At 47.6% G+C, this 16,509-nt stretch overlaps 1 protein-coding gene across 1 annotated transcript in view; it reads left to right on the forward strand.

The window, feature by feature from the left end:
* PYGB (glycogen phosphorylase B) overlaps positions 1-16,509 on the forward strand; it is a 58,493-nt gene that overhangs the window by 21,424 nt on the left and 20,560 nt on the right. Inside the window, 5 exon segments of the mRNA NM_001133259.1 lie at positions 8,281-8,359; positions 10,518-10,621; positions 13,733-13,864; positions 15,796-15,907; positions 16,394-16,476. Coding sequence (NP_001126731.1) covers positions 8,281-8,359; positions 10,518-10,621; positions 13,733-13,864; positions 15,796-15,907; positions 16,394-16,476 — 510 coding nt within the window.

Raw genomic sequence — 16,509 nt, forward strand, 5'->3', positions numbered from 1 at the left:
ATAATAATAAATAAATAAAATAGAAAATAAAAATAAAAAAAGAAACTTTGTATACTTTTTTCTTAAAAGTGATATTTTACTTGCAGTTTAGCTTTTATTTAATCTTGTGTTTGAAATATTTTCATGATGACTGGGCTTTCAGTGTCTCCAGGTCCCTGTGCTGGGTGTGTCTACGTGTGAGACAGGCTGCCAGATGCTTCAGGTGGGAAGAAAACAGTGATGCTTCCACTTCTAATGAAACATGAAAAAGAAAACATGGCGCAAACGCATTGTCAGACCTGAGTCGTCCAGAGGAGCGGTTTATACTTAAAACTAGTGCTTCAAAAGTAGCAGCCCGCTCTTGATTGAGCTATTAAGGATGCATTAAAAATGATCTTCATTATGAAAAATTTTACACATGCATGAAGATTGAGTGACTATTACAGTGAACCTGTGCCACACACCCACCTTTTGGCTTCTCCACCTCACGGCCAGTAATGTGTTCGTCATACCCCACCACATCCAGGTTATTTAAGCCAACCTGAAGCAGCATAATATTCACTTGTAAATATTTCAGTAGGTGGCCAGGCGCGGTGGCTCACGCCTGTAATCCTAGCACTTTGGGAGGCCGAGGTGGAACTGAGCTCAGGAGTTCAAGACCAGCCTGGGCAACAATGGTGAAACCCCGTCTCTACTAAAATACAAAAAAAAGAAAAATTAGCTGGGCATGATGGCACGCGCCTGTATACCCAGCTACTCGAGAGGCTGAGGAAGGAGAATTGCTCAAACCCGGGAGGGGGAGGTTGCAGTGAGCTGAGATTGCGCCACTGCACTCCAGCCTGGGCAACAGAGCAAGACTCCCTCTACAAAAAAAAAAAAAAAAAAAAGTATGTATATATATATATATATATATATATATTTCTGTAGGTATTTCAAGAAGATAAGGACTCCTAAAAATAGTTATATCATTATTCCTAAAATACTGACAGTAATTCTTTTTTTTTTTTTTTTTTTTTTTTTTTTTGAGATGGAGTCTCGCTCCGTCACCCAGGCTGGAGTACAATGGTGCGCTCTTCGCTCACTGCAACCTCTGCCTCCTGGGTTCAAATGATTCTCCTGCCTCAGCCTCCTGAGTAGCTGGAATTATAGGTGTGTGCCACCACTCCCAGCTAATTTCTGGGTTTTTAGTAGAGACGGGGTTTTACCATGTTGGTCAGGCTGTTCTTGAACTCCTGACCTCGTGATCCACCCACCTTGGCCTCCCAAGACAATAATTTTTTAATGTCAGCTTTTCAGGCAGCATATAAGTTTTTCTGATTACTTTATAACTTTTTAACAGCATGTTCAGAAACTAAATTGCATTTAGTTGATACGTTTTTTAAACCTTTCTTTTCTTTTTTTTTCTGGAGACGGAGTCTCATTATCACCCAGGCTGGAGTGCAGTGACACTATCTCAGCTCACTGTAACCTCTGTCTCCCGGGTTCAAGCAATTCTTCTGCCTCACCCTCCCTAGTAACTGGGATTACAGGTGCATGCCACCTCGCCTGGCTAATTTTTGTATTTTTAGTAGAGACGGGGTTTTACCATGTTGGCCAGGCTGGTCTCAAACTCCTGATCTCAAGTGATCCACCCGCCTTGGCCTCCCAAAGTGCTGGGATTACAGGCGTGAGCCACCGTGCCTGGCCACGTCTTTCTTAATCTATAAGTGTCTCCTCTTTTTTATTTTCTGCCTTGCAATTAATTTGTTGGAACTGGGTTTGTCCTGTAGAGTTTTCACAGGATTTACATTTGACAGACTGGGTCCCCATCTTGTGTTTAACCTACCACTGTGTCCCAAGGACGTCTGCTCTCACAACTTCTTTTTATTTTTTGGAGACAGAGTCTTGCTCTGTTGCCCAGGCTGGAGTGCGGTGACTTGGTCTCGGCTCACTGCAACCTCCGCCTCCCGGTTTCAAGTGATTTCTGGCTAGTTTCTGCATTTTTAGTAGAGACGGGGTTTCACCGTGTTGGCCAGGCTGGTCTCAAACTCCTGACCTTAAGTAATCTGCCCGCCTTGGCCTCCCAAACTGCTAGGATTACAGGCACAGCACCACCACACCTGGCCTGCTCTCACAACTCTTACTCAACATTGTAATCAGAGTCTTGGCCAGGGTATTTGTCAAGAAAATGAAATAAGAAGCATCCAGATTGGAAAGGCAGAAGTAAAACTAACTCTATTTGCAGATTACATGATCTAGAAAACTCTAAGGAATCGACTAAAGACCATTAGAACTAATAAATGAGACCAGCAAGGTTGCAGGATATAGGATCAATCTACAAAAACCAACTGTATTTCTATACATCTGCAATCCAAATGGAACATTTCATTAATTCAGTCCAGATGGAATAAATCCAAAATGAAATTAAGAAAATAGTTTTATACCATTTACAATAGCATCAAAAAGAATAAAATACTTAGGTGTAAATTTATCCAAAAAAATGCAAAACCTATACCCTGAAAACAAAGACATTGAGGAAGAGCTAAATATGGAAAGGGATCTCATGTTAACACCTCGGAAGACTCAGTGTTGTTAAGATAGCAGCACTCCCCAAATTGATCTACAGATTTGCAGAGTTTGACAGACTGGTTCTAAAACCTTGATAGAAATGCAAGGGAAGGCTGGGTGTGGTGGCGGGCACCTGTAATCCCTGCACTTTGGGAGGTTGAGGCAGGTGAATCGCTTGAGCCCTGAAAGCAGAGGTTGCAGTAAGCCAAGATTGCACCACTGCACTCCAGCCTAGGTGATAGAGCAAGACAGACCCTGCCTTAGGAGAAAAAAAAAAAAAGTCAGGCATGGTGGCTCATGCCTGTAATCCCAGCACTTTGGGGGCCAAGGCGGGCAGATCACCTGAGCTCAGGAGTTCGAGACCAGCCTGACCAACATGGAGAAACCCCGTCTCTACTAAAAATACCAAATTAGCCAGGCATAGTGATGCATACCTGTAATCCTAGCTACTTGGGAGGCTGAGGCAGGAGAATTGCTTGACGGGGAGGTTGCGGTGAGCTGAGATCACGCCATTGCACTCCAGCCTGGACAAGAAGAGTGAAACTCCATCTCAAACAAAAAAGAACGAAAGAAAAAATAAAAAGCAAGGGACCAGGAATAGTCAAAATAACCTTGAAAAAGAAAAGAATCGGAAGACTCACACTTGACAATTTCAAAATTTACTGCAAAGCAGCAGTCATCAAGACTGTGTGTTAGAAGCATAAGGATAGACCAATGGAATTAGAATTAAGAGTCCCAGAAGTAGGCTGGGCATGGTGGCTCACACCTGTAATCCCAGCACTTTGGGAGGCTGAGACAGGTGGATTGCATGAGCTCAGGCGTTTGAGACCAGCCTGGGCAGCATGGGGAAACCATGTCTCTACAAGAAAAAAAAAAAAAGAAAATTAGTCAGGTGTGGTGGTTCTCACCTGTGGTCCCAGCTACTCTGGAGGCTGAGGAGGAGGATTGCTTTAGCCTAGGAGGTTGAGGCTGCAGTGAGCTGAGATTGTGCCACTGCACTCCAGCCTGGGTGACAGAGCAAGACCCTGTCTCCAAAAAAAGAAAAAAAACAAAGTCCAGACATAAGGTCTCATATGTATGGTCTGTTGTTTTTCTGCCAATTAAAAAAATTATAGTGAAATATATATAACATAAAATTTACCATGGTAACCATTTTTAACTGTAGAGTTCAATTGCATTAAGTACCTTTACCTAGTTCTTTATCCATCACCGCCATCCATCTCTAGAACCTTTTCATCTTTCCTAACTGAAACTCTATACCCATTAAAAAATAACTCCTCCTTTCCTCTTTGCCTAGCCCCTGAAAACCTCTGTTGCTTTTTGTCTCTATGAATTTGGCTACTCTAGGTACTCATGTAAGTGGAATCATACGTTATTTGTCCTTTTGTGGCTGACTTATCTCACTTAGCAGAATGTCCTGAAGGTTCATCCATGTTGTAGCATGTGCCAGTACTTCATTCCTTGTAAAGGCTGAATAAATTTTTATTATGTGTATGTACCATATATTGTTTATCCATTTGTCTGTCAGTGGACATTGGGGACCTTCTGCCTTTGGCTATTGTGAATAATGCTGCTGTGAGCATGGGTGTACAAATATCTCTTTAAGATCCTGCTTTCAGTGCTTTTGAGTATATACCTAGAAATGGAATTGCTGGATCATATGGCAGTTCCATTCTTAATTTTTTTTGGGACCACCAAAATGTTTTCCACAGCAGTAGCACCATTTTACATTCCTACCAAAAGTACACAAGTTCCAGTTTCTCTACATCCTCACCAATGCTTCTTTTCCATTTTTTGATAGTAGTCATTCTAAATGGGTATAAAATGGTATGTTATAGTTTTTATTTGCATATTCCTGATAACTAATGATGCTGAGCATCTTTTTACATTTGTATATCTTGTTTGAAGAAAGGCCTGTTCAAGTCGTTTACTCATTTTAAATCAGGTTGTTTTTTTGTTGTCGAATTTTTTTTTTTTTTTTTTGAGATGGAGTCTTGCTCTGTCGCCTAGGCTGGAAGGCAGTGGCGTGATCTTGGCTCACTGCAAGCTCCACCTCCCGGGTTCACACCATTCTCTTTACCTCAGCCTCCCGAGTAGCTGGGACTACAGGCACCCGCCATCATGCCCGGCTAATATTTTTGTATTTTTAGTAGAGATGGGGTTTCACCATGTTAGCCAGGATGGTCTTGATCTCCTGACCTCGTGATCCACCTGCTTCGGCCTCCCAAAGTGCTGGGATTACAGGCATGAGCCACCGTGCCCGGCCGACTTTTGTTGTTGAATCTTAAGAATTCTCTATTTGTCCTAGATATTAGTAGCTTATCAGATATGTGAATTGTGGATATTTTCTCCTATTCTATGGCTTTTTACTGTGTTGATAGTATATATTGTATTACTCTATATATAAAGACGAGGTTTCACCATGTTGGTCAGGCTGTTCTCAAACTCCTGACCTCAAGTGATCTGCCCGCCTTGGCCTCCCAAAGTGCCGGGATTTCAGGCGTGTGCCACCGCGCCTGGCCGATAGTATCTTTTGATTCACAAAAGTTTTTAATTTTTATGAAGTCTAGTTTGTCTATTTTTTCTTTTGTTGCCTGTAAGTTTGGTGTCATATAGATCAATTGATTTTTTTTTAAAGGAAGTAGGTACCAAAACAATTCAATGGAGAAAGATGTCTTTTCAACAAATGGTATTGGGATATTTGGATATCTACATGCAAATAAATGAAATTGAACCCCTACCTCACACTACATACAAAAATTAGCTCAAAATGGCTCAAAGACCTAAATGTAAGAGCTAAAAGAATACAACTTTTTTAGAAAAATATATAGGGATCAAGCTTCATGACCTTGGATTAGAATGATTTCTTAGATATGACACCAAAAACCCAAGCAACAAAAGAAAAAATAGATACATTGGACTTCATCAAAATTAAAAACTTTTGTGCATTAAATAAAGATAACCTACAAAACGAGAGAAAATATTTGTAAATCCTAAATCTGATAAGAGTCTAGTATCCAGAATATATGTAAAGAACTCTGACAACCACTAAAAGACAACCCAATTGAAAAATGGACAAAAAGACTTGGATGTTTCTCCAAAGATGATATCCACATAGCACAAAAAGATGCTAAATGTGATTAGCTATGAGGGAAATGCAAATCAAAACCACAATGAGATGCCGCTGTATTCCCACAAGAATGGCTATAATCATAAACACAGAGAACAAGTGTTGGTGAGGATATAGAGCAGTTGGTGTGATTGTCAAATCTTGCAGTCACTTTGGAAAATAGTCTGGCAGTTACTAAAAAAGTTAAACATAGAATTCTCATGTAGCCTAGCAATTCCATTCCACGGTACAGGCCTCAGAGAAATGAAAACATATGTCTACATGAAAAACTGTATATGAATTTCATAGCAGCATTATTCATAACAGCCAAAAGTGGAAACATCTAAATGTTTATCAATTGATAGGTAGGTAAACAAAATGAGGGCTAGCCAACAATGGAATAGTACACAGCAGTACAAAGACGGTAGGGCTGACACATGGCACAACATGGATGAAGCTTGAAAACATGCTCATTGGAAGAAGCCGTGAAATATCCAAAATAGGTAGGTCCATAGAGATGGAGAGTAGATCAGTGATTGACAGAGGTGGGTGAAATAGGTTATGACTGCTGATGGACACGGGGCTGCTTTTTGGTATGATGGTTTGGAATTAGTGGTGATGGTTGCACAACTTTGTGAACATACACTTTTAAAAGGTGAATTTTACAGTTAATAAATTATATCTCAATAAAGAGATAAAGGTTATTGGGTGTACTGCAGTGCTCTTTTTCTGTCTTCAGTTCAGAAGCCCACTGCAGCAGAGTTTTGGACTTTCTGTCAGCTACTTTTTGTGTCGTTGTTGTTGTTGAGACAGGGTCTTGCTCTGTCACCCAGGCTGGAGTGCAATGATTTGATCACGGCTCACTGTAGCCTCAACCTCCCGGGCTCAAGCCATCCTTCCACCTCAGCCTCCCGAGTAGCTGGGACTAGGCGTGCACCACCACACCCAGCTAATTTATTTTTTATTTTTAGTAGAGACATCTCATTATGTTGCCCAGGCTGGTCTTGAACTTCTAAGCTCAAATGATCCTCCCACCTTGGCCTCCTAAAGTGTTGGGATGACGGGCTTGAGCCACCGCACCCAGCCTTTTTATGTCTTTCTCAAATGCTCACAAAATCAAGGTGACATTTGCCCTCCTAGGTAGGATGAGTGTGCTGTAGGCACTCAATTTAAAAACAGGAAGGAACTAAATATCTTTGCCTATGTTGACTCGTAGCCTGTCTTAGGAAAATATGTAGAGATTTTTAAAAAATTTAATGGACTTTTGAATTTAATAGATTTTTTATGAACGAGAGATTTTATGGTCGGTTAAGTTTAGACCATAAACTTAGAAGTTTTCTGGTCTGTTATGTTGTAGTTAAACTTATTTCTTAACTTTGAGCCAGTAATGCATTATTGAGTAAATCCTAGCACCCCCCTCCCTATATCCAAAATATTGTTGGTGGAATGTACCCTTTGAAATTACTTTAAGAATTAAGTTCAAGTCACAGTATTTTGAAATTTTACCCTGAATCAAATTACTGTGTATGTCAATATCATTCAGTTGACTTAGTGTATATATAATAAATCATTTGTAACTTTGCTGCTGTTATTTAAAACACTACCACTCTTCTCAATGGATATTTTTTTGGTTTCAAAAATGTGCTTTTTTTTTTTTAATTAAACTTTGTTGTTTATGTTAACAGGTATTGGGTTTATTATTTTTAAATGAATTCATATGTATACTTTAAAAAGTTCTGCATTTGCTCTCTCCCTCTCCCTCTCCCTCTCCCTCTCCCTCCCAATCTGGACTTCATAGTACTGAAACTAATGCTTGTCAGAAAAAAAACTACCTTTTTTCTTTCTTTCTTTCTTTCTTTCTCCTTCCTTCCTTCCTTCCTCCCTTCCTTTTCTTTTTATTCTTTTCTTCTTTTTTCTTTTCTTTGCTGAGCTTCTCAAAGGCAATAAGCAATAAATACTTCATAAATCAAAAAATAAAAATAAAAAAATTAAAAGTTCTGCATTTTAATTTGTAATTTGATAAATATCAATATATGTAATTCAAATAAACAAAAGCTCTTTGGATCCTTCTGAGACCGAAAAGTTTAAAGTCTACCAATCCAGATAATGTGAGCAATTTGTCAAGTTCGTGCACTAAAGCCAGATTAATGGAATATTTATCCATATGCCATAATGAGAGTACTGAGTTCGGCTTCTGGAATGGCTTTAAGTGTCAATCGTGATTTTTTTTTTTCTCTCTAATTTTTAGCATGACATATCTATTTCACAACATTGTTTGAATACAGTTGGAATCACCACAGGAAAAGTGCTTTTAGGTTTTAGTTTAAAAATATGTCACGTAAATATCTTTAGCCAATGTGAAATTAGAGAATGACAGAACCGTTGGTTTCATTTTTAGGATACATGTTATAATTTGTTCACTGTTAATAGGTTAATTACCTGGCAATAAATGTTTTTGAAATATTTGGAAACTTTCATTTCCATGCATTGATTTAACATCAAATTTTAACATTGGATTTTCAAGTCTAACAGAACCCAGACTCTAACTTTTAGGGTAAGCTCACAAGACTTACATATCTTTCAGCCTGTCATTCAAGGGAAAATATTGAGTAACATTAAAATGCTGCCTGTGTTTTTGTTTGCAGTTGGGGTTAGACTTGGAGGAACTCGAGGAGATAGAAGAAGATGCTGGCCTTGGGAATGGAGGCCTGGGGAGGCTGGCAGGTAAGTTGCCCCATACAGGAGGAGCTCTCTCCGACCCGTTGGCTTGGTTGGTGGCCACGTGGTGAGGCCAGGGTCAGGTAAATTGGCCTCAGGGTAAATTGGCTTTGAGTGGATGGGCCAGTGTGTTCTTGAGATTGAAATCTTGCCACTATTGGGGGGAAAGGGGGAAAATGCATGTTTTCTTTCACACAAGGGGCATGTCATCATTATCATGAAGACCAATCTTGCCAGCATGGAGTAAGCTGGTGCTGGGAGGGGTTCCTGATATGCTGACCACTTTCCAGGGCACATGAGCCAGTGATTGCAGACAGCCCAAAGGATGGAAAGATGATTTCTGAACATGGCCCTGCTTGCAGCAGGCAGTTTCAACTCCGATACAGTCAGCAGATTGCCTTGAAATAACAGGGCTTTGAGGGTCTTCAGCCCTCTCCATGCCCTGGCCTTCGTGACATGTGATGGGTCACCACTGTCTTCCTGTGAGGTCCCTTTTCATCAAATGCAAAACTGGGCTTCCTGTGCTCAAGGGAAGCTCCAGCCTCTTTTGTCCCCATCTTCCGACAGCCCCAGGGGTGGCCATTCACTGCACGTCTCACCTCCAAGCTGGAGACTGGACTGCTCCCTTCCCGGCCCCGAGACCTGCTTCCTTTTGGGGTGTTCCGGGTCCTTGGGCTTTCCCAGTCACCTTGCCTGCCCCTCGCCTCCTCCCTCCATCCTCCATGGCCAGATATGAGTAGAGCCTTTGCCTTCTGCCCACAGGGCCCCGTACCCACAGACCCAGGCAGCACTGAGCCTGCCATGGCTTGATGTGCTTCCCTCCTGCAGGCAAGTCCCCAGAACAAGAGTCCATGAGGCTCCCTCATCCCTCTCACTCAGCAGAGGGCCTGACAGGCATCTGTGTGTTCCATGGATTGGGCATTTTATTTTAGTTAACTAGCGTTCCATGTGGGTGTTTTTTTGATTTTTTTAATCCTGAAGTGTTTTTTTTTTTTTTTTTTTTTTTGAGATGGCGTCTTGCTCTGTTGCCCAGGCTGGAGTGCAGTGGCGCGATCTCGGCTCACTGCAAGCTCCGCCTCCCAGGTTCACGCCATTCTCCTGCTTCAGCCTTCTGAGTAGCTGGGACTACAGGTGCCCGCCACCACGCCCGGCTAATTTTTTGTATTTTTAGTAGAGATGGGGTTTCACCGTGTTAGCCAGGGTGGTCTTGGTCTCCTAACCTCGTGATCTGCCCGCCTCGGCCTCCTAAAGTGTTGGGATTACAGGTGTGAGCCACCGCGCCCAGCCAATCCTGAAGTTTTAATAAGGTTGCATCTCACTCTTGCCCAGGCTGGAGTGCACTGGCACAATCTTGGCTCACTGCAGCCTCAATTTCTTGGTCTCAAGCAATCCCCCAACGCCAGCCTCCCGAGTAGCTGGGACCACAGGCATGCGTCACTATGCATGGCTAATTGTATTTTTTTAGAGACAGGGTCTCACTATGTTGCCCAGGCTGGTCTCAAACTCCTGGACTCAAGCGATCCTCCCACCTCAGCTTCCCAAAGTGCTGGAATCACAAGTGTGAGCCACCACTCCTGGCCTCTAAATCTTTGTTCAAAACATTGTTTTGTTTTTCTTTAAAGAAGTTTTGATTGGAACAAGGGCTGGATTTAATGACACGTGCTATAGCGCCTTGGGGCCCCTGGTACTGCGGTGTTTGCACAGGTGGACATTGATTTGTACGTGGCCAGCTGCCACTGCTGTGCCGGCTTCACTTAGGAGTAGGGTGAGGTTTGATGTGTTGATGTGTCCCTGCTGTCAGAACAGCCTGGGTTTCAGTGGAACATGCAAGGGATTAGCAAGGCCTCAGCCTCAACTGGGATGTTTGAGAGTGGGGCAGTAGGGGGCTTCGTGCTTGGAGAGGTTCCAGGCCTGGCCGAGTTCTCTAGGATTCTTCATCACCCCCCCATCCTCCCGCGCCCTTCGAGTAGCCACCACGTTGATGTCTTCTGTGTGTGGCCCCAGGCTCTCATGGGGAGGGTGAGGGCTCCAGTTTTCCTCTCAGTGAAGCCTGAAGTCAGTGTGATCCCCTCTGAATTTCTGCCTTGTGCCCTGTGGGCTGCCTCCGCATGGGACCTTGGTGCCGTGCCTTCAATTCTGACTGATCTGTGATTGATTTTTTCAGCGTGTTTCCTTGACTCAATGGCTACCTTGGGCCTGGCAGCGTACGGCTATGGAATCCGCTATGAATTTGGGATTTTTAACCAGAAGATTGTCAATGGCTGGCAGGTGGGTGAGATTTCATTTCTTCACTGGTTTCCAGCTCTCGTTCACACAATAAAATGGTAGCACTTGCAGTTTGTCATTTTATACTTCCCACGCCCCCGCCAGGGGACTGCAGGCCGGCCAGGGCAACGTGGACCAGGTCAGGGTAGCTTCCTTGCTCCAGCTCCTTGGTCCACATGTCCTGGGAGAGCCTGGGCCCTGTGTGAGCTTTTTGCCAGCTGCCTCTGCCTGGTGACAGGGAAGTTGGGGGCGTGCAGGACACAGTAGCCTGGCCGAGCCTTATAGCAGCTCCCAAACAGGGCCAATAGCAGCCAGGCAGTGAGGGTCACTCTGGTGACCCTCTGCATCAAAATGCAGAGTGCAGGGTGGTGCTTTTGGGGTCAGCCTCAGTGGGATGTTGGCCCTAAGTAGTTAGAAGAGCAATTGTAGCTTTTGCTCCCACCTTCTGCCTTCACTCCCTGACCCCAGTGAGGGGACAGTGTCCTTGGGGTTAGAGGCTGGGCTCTGCATAGTACAGTGGCCCTTGGAAGGAGTGAGCCTCGATCTTGAAGCCTCACACTTACAGCTAAGTGAGGTGGTTGAGACCATGGCCGGGAGGAGGGCATGGTCTTAAAATGCAGCCTCCTCCTCCCCAGCGAGCAGCTCCCTTCCCATGTGCCTCAGAATGAAAGTCACCACTATTCCATTCGGTTGGAGAATGGTTTATTTAATATCATTTGGGGCCTACAAGTCACAAATAAAGCTGGTCTGGGGTTAGAATCAAAAGATTTGTAGCATCCGAGTGTACAGCCCCAATGAATGTGTGCGTGATGGGTGGTAGAGATGTCCTTGGGGCAGGGGTGGCAAGAGGGGTTGGGCCTCACGGCAGGTGCAGCCTCCAGGGCTCATCCATGGCATCTGTAGGACTCATGCATCTCACCGTAGAGAAATTAACCCAAAACATAAACGCAAGGAGCTGCTGTCCATGACACGCACAGCGATGTGTTTAGTGGGAATGTGGACTCATGTCTGTAGCTTGCTTTAAATGCACCCCAAAATCAATGGATTGGCAGACGGAGAAACAACAGACCATTTACAGCACCTAGGTGTGGGTGCATAACGTTTCTGCATGTTTGAAAACGCTCGTAATAAAATGTTGGTAAAGAAAAGAAATGGCTAAAAGTAAACTGGACTCGGATGCATTGCTTGATTTGTGGAGATGCCCTCTGCAACCTTAGAAAGGCACCTTTCTCCACCGCCTCCAGACAGCTGTGCCCCAGCCCTCCGCGTGCCTGAGCGCCAGGGCAGTCCAGTCCATGCATGTGTTGATGCTCTGACTCATTTGGGCCCCCAGCAGTCCCCATGTCACGTGTGGGTTTATAAGGCAGAAGCTCAGAGGCTCCCCTTCACCTAGCTGGTGTTAGGGTTTCCAGCAGGAAGACATTGGTAGTGTTTTTTGTTTTACCACGGAGACATTTTTCCTTCTGGTGGTCCTCGTTCCTGTAACTCTTGCCACTTTGTGTGATAGTTTAGGATGATCAGTAAGTGAAGCTAACCCCTCCTCCCATCCCCTTTTCATGGGAACTGGTCAGATTCAGTGGGTTTTTAGTTGGCTTTAGCCGTGGAAGAAGTAAATACAGGCAGGGTTGGCCAGCAGCGTGTGGCCAGAGGGGCTGCAGGCCAGCCTGCTTGGCACCCTGGCCGAGGGGGCAGGGAGGCCCTGCAAGGGAGACTCAGGCTGCCTTTGTATGTGGGAAGCTGTTGCTTCTGCCGACGACTCCTGGACTAACTGCAGATGGCCAGGCCCTGGTGTTGGGGAATCTCACAGCGGACAAGGAGATGCCACCAGAAAGGTCTTGCTGGGAGTACCATGGGGAGGTGCCTGCTGTGGGGAGGGGCCTGCTGTGCGGAGGGGCCTGCTGTGGGGAGGGGCCTCCCGAAGAGCTCAGCCCGGACAGTCTTGCTCCTGACTCTTTGCGTCTGTGTAGGAACCATGAAGAGGAAATCCCTCAGTGTAGCATACTAGGGCTGCCTGTTCATTCTGAAGAGAAGAGACTTGATCTCATTTCAGTTTTAGTAATTGAGACTTCAGAATCTGCCCTTGCTGCTGTACCAGATGGAGTTACCCTGTCACTTGGTGGTAAAGCAGCCCCCTAGTGCTTCTGTGCAAGGGTGTCTCGAGTCTGCAGGGCCGCTTTTAGTGTGGGAATTGGTTTTATGTAGTTATTGGTCTCGAGTGCCACTGGGCACAGATTCTGGGAATAAGCTTCTTCTTGGAAGCCCTCCCGGAACAGCTTGTCTTCCTGGGTGCATCCAGGGCGTCCTCACTGCCAGCTGCCAACTTGGCCCCAGCACTTGTGGATTTGCAGCATCACTTTTTTTATTTTTTAAATTTAATTTAATAATTTTTTTTTTAGAGATAGGGTCCTACCCTGTCGCCCAGGCTGGAGTGCAGTGGTGCAGTCATAGCTCACTGCAGCTTTGACCTTGTGGACTCAAGCGATCCTCCCACGTTGGCTTCCCAGAATGCTGGGACTGTAGGTGTGAGCCTCCGCCTGGCCAGTGTGTCCCCGTCAAAGCAATGTCTTCTAGTGATTCTTCTATAACAGCTTTATTGAAAGAGAGTCTATTTCAGTATATTCAGAGTTGGGTAGCCATCCCCACTGTCTATCTTGAGAACATTTTCATCACTCCAGAAAGAAGCCCTGCACCAATTTGCAGTCACACCTAGCCCCTGACAGCCTCTCACCCGCTTTCTGTCTCTGTGCAGGTGCTTGTTCTGAACATTTCCTGTAAATAGCCTCATGTGATGCGTGGTGTTTTTGTCTGGCCTCTTTCACTGAGTGTAGGTTTTTCAAGCTCCATCCAGATCGGAGCACGTGTCAGTCAGTGGTTCTTAGTGTCTTTTTTTGGGCACGTTTATAAATTTTGAGTTTGTTACTTTAGTGTCCACTGTGTTCATTTTACCCACGTGGGCTTCGCCAGAAGTGGGAATCCCAACGTGGTAAGTGGCTGTAGGTAAGTTTCAGTGCCAGGCACCGTGTGATCTCGACCACACGGTCTGCTGGGTCCAGGACAGGGCGGTGGCCTGGGACATCTGCGCTGAGGGTGCCCTCACAGCTGGCCCCTTTCCAGGTAGAGGAGGCCGATGACTGGCTGCGCTACGGCAACCCCTGGGAGAAAGCGCGGCCCGAGTATATGCTTCCTGTGCACTTCTACGGACGCGTGGAGCACACCCCTGACGGCGTGAAGTGGCTGGACACACAGGTACCTGGGCTGAAATGTCTGCGGGCAAGGCTAGGCCGGGTGAGGGGGCTGCTGCGGCTCATTCGTAGTCAGCTCAGCTTCTTTTGGCTTGGGGGGCTTGCTGCCTCCCTGGAGGACTTAAGGTAAAAGCCGGGGGAGGTTTATTCTCCTCATCTCCCCAGTCTCTTATACTTTGATGGGAGCTTCCCAAACGGTGGAAGCGCTGAGCACAGCAGCGAGACTGTGGGGGATCCCCGCTGGGCAGGAGCTGTGTGTTGGGGCTAAGAATGCAGCTGGACGTGTCCACTCACAGCCAGATGCTCACGAGAACCCCGCTGCTTAAGGGCAGGCAGGAGGGTGTTCTGATGGGATGGGGGCACGGACCCCCGGGGTGGGCAAAAACAGCTCCCGCTATCTCTGTGGAGCACGCGACAAGCTCGCTTGGCCTCCTGGCGCCATACGTGGCCCACGGCTCTCAAAGCATTAGCTGTCAGAGCCCCTGAAGTGTGTGCAAGGCCTGGGCGACGTCCGGCGATGGGGCCAGGCCCTCCTGCCCAGCAGGGTGCTGATGGGGGAACCAGGGCAAGAGCCTAGAGTGCTCGGCAGCGATGGGTGCCAGGCACGCAGAGGCCACGTGAGGGAGCACCCAGTCCAGGCTCAGGGCAGCTGGGAGCCAGGGTGACTGGGGCGGGGCAGGGCAGGGGCCGGCAGGAGAGGCTGCAGGAGAACCTGGGGGCATCGGTGAGACTCGGCCACCTGTGATAGAGAAGGAGGGGTGATAACAGGAGAGCCTGGAGGCTGGGTGGTCACTGGTGTGCAGAGGGAGTTGTCCTGACTTTGTAGGACACAGCTTTAAATCAAATACATGGGCTTAGAGTGGCTGGGGCCATGCCATGGAGGCTGAAAATGCCCTGAAAAGTTGTATTTAACTTGCAAAAGCAGGGCAGGGGACCGGCGTTGTAGATGTGTTTGTGGATGAGTGTGTCAGTGTGAGTGGGGATGCTGGAGAACCGGGACATTCTAGGCAGGCTGTGAAGATGGGCTTAGCCCCGAGGGCTGGCCAGGATGGAAGGGGCTGGAATGCCTTGCCGGGGACTTGTCGCTCATTTGGATGTCGCCTTGTGGGGCAGGGGCAAGGGTTGACAAGAGAGAGGAAGGGAAAGGGATACTGGGGTTTTAGTCTTGGTGGCCCCGGTGTGCCGCCTGTGTGGCTGTCAGAGCTGACTGGCAATGCCACAGGCACGCGCGTGCCGGGATGAACCCAAGCATCCCTGTGTGCCCCTGCTGGGGAGCTGGGACTGCGGGTGAGCCTCAGCTTTGTGAGCCTCCTCCTGCCCTTGGTGGGAGCGGAGCTGATGTCTCTGGATGCAAGGGAACCCTGGGGGCTTGTCAAGGAGAGAGGGAGCCAGGCTGGGGCGGAGGGAGCACGGCTGGGCTTGTGCCGGGGGGCTGGGAACATCGAGGGTAGTAGGCAAGGCAGCTGCAGGAGCAACCTTCCCACAGGTGGAGCTGAGAGAGGTGATCTGCGGGGTGAGCATCTGCGTGTTGGAGTTGCTAGAGCAGAGTTGACTGAGGAGGGGAGGCGCGGAGGGCAGAGGGTAAGGAGGGAGGTGGGGGTTGGTGCTGCAGCACCTCAGGGAGTCCGGATGGGGATGATTCTGCAGTCAAAGCCATTCCTGAGGAAGGTGAAGTGAGAAGATAGGTCTGGTCTGGGGAGGGTGGTGGGGCGGGGTGGTCCTTTTAGGATGACAATGTGGGCAGGATGACAGGGGCGGGCATGGACGGGGACTGTGGTACCGAGCATGGGCTAGGTGGATGTGTTTGGGCAGAAGGGGGAGACCGTGAGGGGCCAGCAGGGCGCCAGGTGCCCAGGAGGAGGCTGGGCTGGGGAGAGGCGCAGGGGCCGGCGGGGGCCCTTGCCACTGCGTCCTGAGCACCTGTTTTGTGGCCAGGTGGTGCTGGCCATGCCCTACGACACCCCGGTGCCCGGCTACAAGAACAACACCGTCAACACCATGCGGCTGTGGTCCGCCAAGGCTCCCAACGACTTCAAGCTGCAAGACTGTACGTTCCGTGGTTCTTGGCGCCCTTGTGTCCATGTGGGTGGCTGGTCCCGGACACCCTAGCCCACAGCCTTTACCGCGCCCTGTGGCTCATTGTCCTGGAGGCCGCTCAGCCCTCCTCTAGGGTGTCCCTGCGTCCCGGTGAAGAGCGAGGCTGGTGCAGCTTACCTGTGTGTGGGGCCTGCCCGGGAAGGGCCTACAGGCAGAGCGACTGAGACACCTGGGCCCTGGGCACCCAGGGTCAGCTTGTGCAGATCCTGTGCCCCTGGGGAGGAGTGAGGGGGATGGAGTTGTGTGCGGTGCATAGGGGAGCTGCAGGAGGGATCACGTTTACCTCCAGGGGTGGGGGTGAGGGGAAGTAATGCAGCGGCTGGGGGAGTCCTGTGCTCGAGCGAGTTTCCTTGGCCTTTGCAAGTGGGCCCCTGAGCGGTTGCGGTGCTGGTGCCAGGAGGCATGTGTATGTTGACCCCGCTCCGTTTCTTCTTAGTCAACGTGGGAGACTACATCGAGGCGGTCCTGGACCGGAACTTGGCTGAGAACATCTCCAGGGTCCTGTATCCAAACGATAACGTGAGTAGCTGGCCTGGGCACTTTTGCTCAGGC

This window comes from Pongo abelii, chromosome 21 (assembly GCF_028885655.2).
Source record: "Pongo abelii isolate AG06213 chromosome 21, NHGRI_mPonAbe1-v2.0_pri, whole genome shotgun sequence".
Taxonomy (NCBI): Eukaryota; Metazoa; Chordata; class Mammalia; order Primates; family Hominidae; genus Pongo; species Pongo abelii.